General features: G+C 30.1%; 3 protein-coding genes across 4 annotated transcripts in view; 1 reads left to right on the forward strand and 2 right to left on the reverse strand.

Annotated features, from left to right (window-relative positions):
• LOC105454822 (lysozyme-like) overlaps window positions 1-5332 on the reverse strand; it is a 6620-nt gene extending 1288 nt beyond the window's left edge. The window contains exons 1-2 of the mRNA XM_011697721.1: window positions 4883-5332; window positions 1015-1197 (exon numbers count right to left, since the gene is read on the reverse strand). Coding sequence (XP_011696023.1) covers window positions 1015-1197; window positions 4883-4946 — 247 coding nt within the window. The 5' untranslated portion in view covers window positions 4947-5332. The remainder of the gene's footprint in view (window positions 1-1014; window positions 1198-4882) is intronic.
• A 245-nt stretch (window positions 5333-5577) lies between these two features.
• LOC105454823 lies at window positions 5578-7798 on the reverse strand. Its single transcript, XM_011697722.1, has one exon. It carries the CDS (start codon window positions 7633-7635, stop codon window positions 6556-6558), a length of 1080 nt encoding a protein of 359 aa, XP_011696024.1. The 5' UTR covers window positions 7636-7798; the 3' UTR covers window positions 5578-6555.
• A 132-nt stretch (window positions 7799-7930) lies between these two features.
• On the forward strand, window positions 7931-10843 carry LOC105454827 (sentrin-specific protease 8-like). 2 transcript variants are annotated; one of them, XM_011697726.1, is made up of 3 exons: window positions 7931-8355; window positions 8585-9411; window positions 9516-10843. In XM_011697726.1, exon 3 carries the CDS (start codon window positions 9553-9555, stop codon window positions 10261-10263), a length of 711 nt encoding a protein of 236 aa, XP_011696028.1. In that variant the 5' UTR covers window positions 7931-8355; window positions 8585-9411; window positions 9516-9552; the 3' UTR covers window positions 10264-10843. The 2 variants fall into 2 exon arrangements, with proteins under 2 accessions (XP_011696028.1, XP_011696027.1); XM_011697725.1 differs by lacking the exon at window positions 8585-9411 and having other exon boundaries at window positions 7933-8355.
• The last annotated feature ends 396 nt before the right edge of the window (window positions 10844-11239 follow it).

Below are 11239 nucleotides of genomic sequence, written 5' to 3' on the forward strand. Positions count from 1 at the left end.
TTTTATGATTAATTAATTGCGTAAAAACGTAAAAACCACATGGTTAACAAGAAAGACTGTGAAAACAATAGAAAGATTTCATCACAATTATTAAATTGTCATTTTCAATATATTATAGTTACTTTTTTCTTTTAGTTTAATTTGTCGACAAGGTTTGCTCGGAATTTGACGACAATTCGAAAGGTGATTGTTTAAATAGGCGCAAGATATTTAACAATTTTATGATTAATTAGTTACAACGTTCGCGATATCCGGTATCCGGAATTTGGTAGTTTAAATGGGCGCGTAAATTTTACTGTCTTCTATTTAATTGACAAAGACGATCGCAAGCTTCATGCAGTATTGCTCCATTTTTTGAACAATTTTTTCAATGTGAACTAATATGTGACTGATCTATTTTAGCATTCTTTACATTAATTTACATTAACATAAATTTGTGTTACAAAAAAAACACTTTTTTTTGCTCTTCTACCATAAGTGCAACCACATGTTTCCCGAGATTTTTTCGCGCTGAACACGATACCGTTTGAAAAATTCGCTCAGCACGTCAGGATTAAATAAATTGGAATGAAAGTTGCCAAAAATGGCGTTTTTAATCACTTTCAACATTTTCTTGCAGCAAAACGGAAACTGATTTCTAAATAACATCCTAACGACATCTAATAATTTCAAAGAACTTTGGCCACTTTCATTCCAATTTACTCAAAATTCTGACGTGCTAGGCGAATTCTTTAAACGACATCGTGCTCAGCGCGAAAAAATCTTCGGAAAACGTATAGTCGCACTTCGAAGAGAATAATTTTGCTGTAACACAATGTTTTTATAGCAACACTATATTTTTATATGTCCAAATATCACTTTTAATTTCCATTTTTTTTTCTCTATAAAGTATGGCATTATATTTATTCATTCTGATCATAGAATGTACAAATAAATTTGGCTATATATAAAGAAAGAAGAAATAAAATTTACGATAAATATCCAAAATATTTCGTATGAGAAAAAACAACTCACTATCATCATCGTCATTATCGCTTGGCTCGCCACGTATAAGATCTATTTTGCCAGCATCAATCCAGTACTGTTTTGTTATAAGAAAAGGTCCACATACCGGTCCTTCACAGCCTAAACTAACATTACAATTTGAACTAGCTTCGCATATACAGCCTAAGCAGAGATTCGATACCGTTTGTTGACCTATAACAAACAGTATAATTATTATATACGTAAAGGTTATATGTAATGTTTTATAATTAAAAGTCTTATTGTATATATATAAATGTGTGCACTCCCCAACATACACATACACACACGAACGCGCGCGTTCATTGTGTTCAGACTCTTTTAGAGATGTCAGCGCGTTGTTAAATCATTCTATCTTTGTCATTTAGTACACGTAAAACAAGAAAGAATGATGCTGACACACGCTAATATTTCTAAAAGCGCGTTTTAAATACAAGTCATAATCTAGTAGAAAACAGTACGTGGATTAAACGAACAAGCATCATTAATAATTAACCATCTAAGTTTATTAATAAAGGAATATATTATATTGCTTTGAAGACAATAACAATTGTTAAGTCTAAGGAAATAATTTCGATAAAAAGATGTTCTTCTCATGGTAATCCTTCAGTCATGCAAAGTTTATCGTAATTCTATTATTTGATTTAAATCTAAAAAAAAATGTCTAAGGTTTCGAGTTATTATATAATACTTTAATTAAAATCTTAACGAGAAATTTCTCGAAATAAGAACATATATATTAAGATTATTAGATAGTATATAATTAAGTGTCTAATTAATAGTAATAATAAACAATGATAGTGCATCCCTGATAAAAACATTTTTATAATATTTCATAATATTTAAAAAAATTTGTCATGTTTTCAAGAGTTCTGAATACAATTTATAAAGATTTCTAAAATATAGGTTTGAAATTTCTTTAAATTTTATAAATTTTCTTTGGAAGTTAGAATAAACAAATCTTAGAATAGGTATTTCAAAATTCACACATATATAAAGAATTAAAAAAAAAATTTCTTAAAAAAAAAACTTTCAATATTTCTGAAGTGTTATAATTTATAAAAAGAACTGGGAAATTTTCTAAAAAGATAAAAAATTAAAGAAAGATAATAAGAATAAATTCTGAATCTTTATATTTAAAATTTAAAAAATTTTGAAAAATTCCATGAAAAATTCAAAGAAAAATTTTTGCCAAGCATATAAAAATAAAATTCTAATTAAAATTAAATTTTTATCTTTAGCGGATTTGTTAAAATAGTGTCTTTACTTAAAAATTTTAATGATACTTAAAAATTTGAGAGGCTAAAATGCCAAAGTTTAAATTATAGAATTACAATAAAAACATAAAGTTGTTTGACATATTTCTACAATGCAATGAAATCGACATTTTCAATGTATGATATAGCTTACACACGCATATATCATATGCACGAATACTTATGTATGTATCTTATTTATCTTTTCTACATGGATGTGGTTGTTTCACAACGTCACGGTTATAAATATAACTCAAAACAGCTTGTAAAACTAAGTTATTACTACTCGTTCAGAAATGATCATAATTACTATGACGAAAACTTTTCTTTTGTTCGATTTGCTTTTTATTATACGTATTAATTTTTTGCTATTTCTAAAACGGATTTAAAATTTGTAGATATTATTCAAAGTCAAAACTATAATAGTAAAAATTTCTCCAATATAATAAATATTTAATTGAATAAATTATGTTGTGCAAAAGTTTTACTTGCAAATAATATTCATATATTTTAGAATACGCCGTATAAATATGTAGATATATATATTACATTTGTATCTATGTTTATATTAAATTAACATTAACAATATATGTATAATAATTAATTTTTTGTATTTTAATTCTATCTGTACAACATTTTTACATTCGATTTGAAATATAGAGAATATGTATTATGAGCAAATTTTACTGAAGTGATGTGCAATGGAATTCTTACATTTTCTTAGAACAGGTTTATGACGACGAGATAAACTTGATTCAGCTAACCAGTTTTAACAATCCACATTTTCAGATTCAGGTTATAACGAATCATAATAAAATTAATTTCTTTTTGTATCTTTTGGATTTTTTGTATTTTTTAATTGCTAATCTCCGTTAATTTTGCCGCTAATACCGCTAGATTTTTTATCATCACAATCAATAAAACAGAACAATTTAATTGAAAGTCTAGCTTAAAGTGTAAATATGCGTGTGATAAAACGATTATCTTATTTTCATTCCATTCACTCTAAACTATTGGTTAAAAAAAACCTTAGATTTTAAAATCATCAATTTTAAGATATTAACTGAGAAATTTTTTATGCGTATAAAGAATTATCAATTAAATAAGAGACTATTAGAAATATTCAAAGAGAGGGAAAAGGACAATTGTTTTATCATTTACGTATATTTGCTTGTATATTAAAATTGTATTAGCCAAGAATTAAGTTTTATAATTAAGTTACAGAGAAACCAATTACACTGTTCAATAAAAAAATTACTTTTTTTTAATACCATAACGGGATTAGTTATTTCCTGTAGTTTTTTGGTGCTGAATCTGAATCTGCTTGTAGAATTGCTTTATCATGTCACAATTTTGAGAAATTTGCAGATAAAGTTGCTAAAAACGGCTATAATTTTCACATTTTGTCATATTATAACTGATGCTAGAAAAGTATTCGTGCAATCAAAATTAAGAATATTGTTAGGATTTTCAATCTACAAAAGGAATTTTTTGTGTCCGTTATAATTAACAAATTATTTACTGTTAACTAAATGGCGCTAAAAAAAAACAGTACGGGAAATGACTAGTCCTTTTATGGTGTTTTTTTTGTTAAATAGTTTTACAATTCAATTAATTGATAATTAATCATTTCAGATTGCTTATAAAAAATATATAGTATTAATAACTTTTAAAACAGATACTGATTTACATTTAATAATTTTTAATACAGATTTGATTAACATTTAATATAACTTGGATATTGCTTTATAATTTTAAATAATATAATTAAATTTTCATTTCAATTAAAACTCTTTAACACTGTCAGTAGCGGATAATTAGTATAAGACAAGGAAATAAAACGAGGAAATATTATGAGAAAAGAAACATTATACGTAGAAGGAATGAAACGTAGACATAATTCGCTTTAAAGTAATCACATATGTTTTCTATAAACATGTTTCGTTATCATTTATATTTCGTTGTAAATACTGCAACTATCACATCGTCATTTTATTTTTCTAGTAATTGCTATTTTTACATACAATCTTTATCAACTCTGTATATTGTTAAAACATAACTGAAGAATACTGATTATAAAATTCATTATAATCGAGAGTAAAGTCACATTTTTAATCTACTATATCTTTTACGATATCGGTAAAGCTGCATCAATTAATTATAAGTATCTTTGTTATCGAAATTTCATAACATAGTTAGTGGATTCTAGTACATTTATAATATATTGCATGTCTCTCTTAAAGATAACAAGAAAGAAAAGAAAAAAAAATAGGCGAATTAAATATTATTTTTAATGTAACAATGTACACACACACACACACACACACACACATACACACATACGCGCTTGCACGCATGTATAATGTATGTATGTATAATATATGTATTTACAATATTATATTATTATTTCATCTATTAGTTATTATCTCCATAAAAGATTGTATTTAAATTATACATAAATGACATTTAATAGTTGTGCAGTAGTTGTATAGTAATATTTAAAATTAAATAATTAAAATTATTTTCATAAATTTAAAGAAAATTCGCGTGTTATAAATCACTTCTTTACTAATTTATCGTAAAAAAAAAACATGGAAGCTTACCGGAACTATATACGCAAAATACTATAATTATTGTCACAGCAATCCACGAGAATTTCGCAAACATCTTGGAGATATGCTGATGTGCTGTTGCTGATACACAAGAAACAACATTTATTAGCACACTGCGTTGATCGACTGGTGTGAGACGATCCGCGCTTCTCGATGATCGTTTTTTTATGACGATAATAGCCAATGCAGGCGAAAACAAGCGGTGAAGATACGTTCAGAAAGAGTGGGGAAAGGAAAAATCGTATGGAATGTTTAAAGCTAGAAGAATTTTAATGTTGTTGCATTAAAAGTAAAAGAGAAACAAAATTCACAAAAAATCTAATAAAAACTAGAAATAGCGGAAAATTAACCGTGTGACGTTTTGTTTGTATTTCGATATTAATTCAAAATTATTGACCCGATTGTCAATATTTATATCTGTTTTGGATTTTTAAATAAGATCGAATATGATATGTATATTTTTGCAAGAGAATTTTCTAAATATAAGTATCGCACAATAATGATCAATTTAAAAAGTTGCACTGTTAATTAAGTAGGAAAAGAGCAACTCTATATTAAATTTTTAATTCTTAAATTAAAAATATATTATTTGTTCGTATACGAAAATTCTAAGTTTAAGTAATATAATATATATATAATATAATAAATTAAAAAGAAGTGCCAGTGTAAAATTGCATTTAAAAATATTTATACTTTGAGGCTTCCTTCATAAATATCTAAGATAACTTTATTATTATTATAATTACACAATTATATTTTGTACATACATACAGTATGGAATAGAATCATACAATATACATGATACGGAACACAGTCGAAGACTGTATTACTCACCGGAAATATTCGTAATCTGAGAGAGGTCATGATTTCAAATGCGCAATTTTTCGAGAATAAAGTCCCATCCATCTCAGAAGGTGTATGTAGCATGGACACGCATCACAAATTGTATATCTGCGGTGCAGAAGAGTAAATGTTGCTATATAGTTTACCTCTACTTCTTCAGGGAGCGTTAGAGCACGAGGCTCGCATGTAAATCTACAGATCGTCTTCGGAATCTTACTTCGTCGTCGTTCAAGCGAATTCTATTCTAAAAATTCTTATATTTTTTGCGAAACTTTTCTAATTTATTCATAGTCCTCAGTGAACCATTATTGATAACAAAAATTTTCATTTCATTAATTTTTTTAAATAAACTTTGCTCGAATGGCTTTTTTAAGAAAAGTGAAAGGAAAAAATTTATATTATTATCATTCTTCTATTTTTATTTTATTTTTATATTATTACATTTTCAAGAAAGTTTCATCAAACTCTTTGTATGATTTTTCAGCGCATAACTCAAAATAAAATAATAATTACAATTTAATTCAAAATAAGATTCCTCTTTTCTAAAAACAAAAATAGGATGCTAAATACAAAATAAAACAAAATCTACGAAATTTCTTCGTTTACATCAAATCTAAAATTGCTCTTTGCCAAATACATGAGAATTGTAGTCGTATTTTAACAGTCTGACATCTTCAATATATTTATTCAGATCATAAATGCAAAAGAAAATGAAAATTAAAACATTAATCTATTAAATAAACCAATAATCCTAGTGTTTTCACACCATTCACTCTTTCTTTCGTACCAGTCACGTTACTGTTCTCCATTTCGTGTGCTCGTTATTCCATCTCTGCGCTCTGTTGCGTTTCAATTGGTTCATTCTTTATCTCCATAGGTTGCAATGATATTTGGCTCGCTAGAATTTCAGCTAAGATTGCTTTCGGTATTTCCACGGTCCTTAGGTCCAAGTTGTCGCTCTTAGAAATCTCAGTCATCCTGGACATTGGCTTCGTTATTTTTGACGGCAATACGGCAGCAGCCGTCCCATCTACGGAGGACGGTCGCACGCACCTCACCAAATGAATTTTCAACTCTCGGTTGAAATTTAACATACGTAAATTGTCGGATACTCTTGGGTTTGCGGCTGTTGCCGGACCATCCTCCGCTGCTCCTTCTTGCGGTGTTGCGCTTCTCTCCTTGATGAATCGCCCCTGTGCGTCCTTTGACCGCCGCCGCGCCGCCAACTGCCTTTTCGTCTTTATTGGTTCCACTGGTGCCGGCGATTTGCGTCTCTTCTTACTTAGCCGGGGCTCGTACTCCTCCGCTGAATTTGATTCTGACTCGAAAATTTCATTTTCCACGGGTTTTTCAGCCGACTGTTTAGCCACTATAATATTTGACGTGCTTGGCTCTTCTGGATCTATTTCTGCAGTTTGAATCATCGTCCGCTCGTCACGCTCGTCGAGCATTTTTGTCGCACGCGTTACCTTATTGTCGACAAAATCATACGATACGCGGTACGCGCGTTTACGTAAATCGGTCTCCGGCAATTTGTCCTCCACGGTTATTAAAACGTTCACCTCGCACGCCTCCTTTTCGCTCGCGTCACGTATAACAAAATTGTCGTCTACGCACACCCTGTGCGTCACGTACTTGGCGTAATTGTGCTCAATGTCCAGTATCCGACGGGTACGGTAGCTGTCATCCTCCTCGGCTGTTAATTGTTGTTGTTTATCTAATTGTAAGACCGGCACGCGTTTCAATAAGTCCCGCATTAATTTAATGCGTCTTGCACACGCGTCTACATATTTCGTATACCGCGCCCGTTTCTCCAATTCGCGCACGAGTCGGTCCTCCTCCGCAAGCATGTCCTCAAAGGTCGCGAACTCGCGCGAGATTTCATCAATTTCACCGTCCATTTTTCTCGCGTTGCTAACCGTCTTTGGCACTTAGGACACTGGCAAATTACCGTTACTTCGCTCGGATTTCTTTGTTATTTTTGCTCCTTTTATTTGACCTGCCGGAACACATGCCAGCTGTTCGCCGTGTAGTGTGGCGTTAGAGTAAGATGGGTGATCGTCTGCAGGAATGCTTCAAGTCCCTAAATTATTAATCTAGTGACTTTAGGAATGTCCATGTGGTGTCCTCTCTGGTGGTGTCCAGAGTTCCAATATTACTAAAATGGAGTCGCCATTTCCATATTCCACGAAAAAAGGCCGAGGTGGCCATTCACTGTTCAGGTTTCTCTATGTTTCTCTCTGACGTCACTGCTTATATTGCTACTTGCGTCTTGGATAAGCTTGTATATTTGGAATATTTGAATTCTTTGAATTGAATCGCGAACGCTGTGAAGTATCGTGGATTTGTCTGTGATGCGTACATTATCTGTTTGTATTGATCAAATCAATTAAGAAAATTGGGGGCCGCCATGTCCAAAGAAGGAAGAAGACCGTCATGCGCATGATACTTTTGTCAACACACATGTTATCCCCGTCACAGAAGAAAATATAAATAATCTAAACGAAAAATATCTCTCTAGAAAAAAAAAGGAAGAGTGAAAGGAGCAAGTGGAGGAGAGTGATATAGTCCAGATAAAAAAAGGCGTTTCGTAATTTCGTAACGGAAGACGAAAAGAGCATGTAACTATCTCCTCTGTAATTTTATTCATCTTTATTACATCTTTATTATATAGTTCAGATAAAAAAAGACATTTTATAATTTCGTAACGGAAAACGAAAAGAGCATGTAACTATATCTCCTCTGTAATTTTATTCATCTTTATTATATCTTTTTGACACCTATATATACTCAGATCTGTCAAAGACAAATTTTGCAAAGTTGTTTGCTATTAATAAATTTTATTGGCAGAATGCCAGCAGAAACACAACCGAATCTCTGTGTTAAATATGATAACAGATTGCAGAAACCGAACAGATTCTACATTTAGTAGTCATTTAACCCTTATGACTAGTGGTGACATTCACTCGAGATTCGATAAGTATTATTTGATAATTAGTTTAATTCAATATTATTCACATATTTTCTTTACATCGCATGGATGCCAAAAATCGAACTTGAAAACTACTACTTTTTCTGTGTTTCTAATCTTCATGTACTATGTTTACAAAGCGATCACCTTTTGATTACATATTTTGATATACACTGCCAGGACTGTAAATCCATAATATACGTAATGTGAACTATAGATTTTCAATACTAGCAGTATACATATGTCAGAATATGATCCTAATAAAATATGGGTAAAAAATGACCTAACAGTTTTCCGAGTTTTTTTTAGCACATTTCATTGAATGATGGATTGTATGTTTTCAACTGCTTCTTGAAGTTATGTAATGCCTCTTTCAAAAATTACATTTTTTTGAGAGTTAAATAATAAACTTAAGTTTATGTTTATTAAGATTAGTTCTTAATAATATTTAAATTTATTAAAAATTTGACAAGATTATTATGGAAATAATTACAAATTTGAGTTACTTTATGCTAAATTCCAAGGCAGGGATTAATACAATAGTATTGCACCATGTAGCCAGGCATCATTTAAAAAATATTCTATTTAAAAAAAAAAATGATTGTAGAATAACAATTCTGCTGGCAATCTGCTGTGAGATTAGACTCCACAGAATACAAGCTTAATGTAGAATTTGCAACAATATGCTGATTAATCAATTGTTAGGGTAATGTTAACATTTTATTGGATATATATGCACACAAAAGTTTCCTTAGTTTTTAGAATGAAATATACGAGTTTATTTTCTGTAATTACCTACATTTTTTTCAGATAAAAATCTGCAACGAATTTTATATTGTTTCTGATTATGCCGATTTTTCCTGCAAATTCAAAGCACTTATCTCATGATGCTCATCCGACTAATTCGTACAAGAATGATATTGTGCTAAGTTACCATGACTACTTACTCAGGGCATCGGATGTCGCATTGCTGGAAAGAAATGACTGGCTTAACGACATTATAATAGGATTCTATTTTGAATATCTGAATCAACAATGTAGGAAGGATAGTAAAAGCCGGTTACTATTTATCGGGCCTGAAGTAGCTCAGCTGTTAAAGATGCAGGATTCTTCGCAATATAATATATTTCTGGATCCTATTGAAGCTACAAATTATGACTTTGTATTCTTCCCTCTAAATGACTGTGATAGCAACGAGGCAGGTGGCTCGCATTGGAGCTTATTGATATACTCTCGGACAGAAAAGATGTGTTATCACTTTGATTCGTCAAGCGGCATTAACAGCTTCTCCGCGAAAAAGCTCGCACGGAAAGTGACAAAATATTTTCTTGACAAACAAGACAAGAAATACATGGAAATGGATTGTCCGCAACAAAATAATAGCTATGATTGTGGTTTGTACGTTTTATGTTTGGCAGATGTAATATCTAGGCATGCTATAAAAAATTTAAGAATAAGCGATTGTGATTGTAGTATCGTTCCAGAAATGGTCTCAAAAAAACGTAGCAATTTATTAAAATTAATTAACGATTTGAAAGGTACATATAATAATGCATAGCAGAAATTCTATATATTTATATTAATATAATATAATAGCAATTCTGGCTACAATGTATTAACGCAATTACTTATATATTTACATCTATAATAAATTTGATTATGTTAATGCTTTTTAATTGTTTCCATATTTTGACATAATTATATTACATTATTATTATTTAACATTAATACATTGAAAATATTTCTGATGTTTTCCTAAAAATTTACTTTTTTTTACATAAAACAAGATTGAAAGAAAATAGTTTATTTAGAGAAAAAAGTGTGACAAATTATCTATATCTTGCAAATAATTCTAGAAATATTAGGAAATCTATATAACTTATAACATGCATTACCTACAACATGATTAGTAGTTCAAATAACGATTAATGTGGGCGAATTCAGTACAAATGTGAGAAGCGTAGCATATAGCTACATAAGAACGACTTATGATTAGCGGGTGCGATCCTCATCCCGTGTATGTTTTCATTTATAAGAGATATACACGCGTTGAAGAGTTGAAGTAAGAAAAAAAGAATATGAGATGAATTGTAACCTGTTTTGGGGAAAAATAAAGCTGGTATATAGTACATGCAGTACAAATGTGAGAAGGTTCTTGTAACAATATCGCAAATCTTAAAGTTATAGAAGACTTTCATTTAAGTCGATGAGCCTAATACTAAAAAAAAATTAAATAGATTATAGTATAAGAGTAATATGCATATATGTATATTTGCTTAATAGAAAATATATAAATGAAACAAATAATTAATTATTTTCTATAGACAAACTTGATATATAGTACATTTTTAAGTTTACACAAAATCTTCAAATAAAACGATTTTATATCGGTACTCTTCAGACATTTCATGAACATCTGTTCATATCTGCGAATATGTCTGATACGAAATTGATTTGTTTTTATAGACGACTGTAGAAGATGCATGAATCACCATGTTCGGTGTAACGTCTTTCACAGATGCACAACCTAGAAG

This window comes from Wasmannia auropunctata, unplaced genomic scaffold (assembly GCF_000956235.1).
Source record: "Wasmannia auropunctata unplaced genomic scaffold, wasmannia.A_1.0 LD335974.1, whole genome shotgun sequence".
Taxonomy (NCBI): Eukaryota; Metazoa; Arthropoda; class Insecta; order Hymenoptera; family Formicidae; genus Wasmannia; species Wasmannia auropunctata.

Bases quoted from the DNA above. Each gene is read 5' to 3' on its own strand.
- LOC105454823 (XM_011697722.1), bottom strand. From the start codon at position 7,635: ATGGACGGTGAAATTGATGAAATCTCGCGCGAGTTCGCGACCTTTGAG.
- LOC105454827 (XM_011697726.1), top strand. From the start codon at position 9,553: ATGCCGATTTTTCCTGCAAATTCAAAGCACTTATCTCATGATGCTCAT.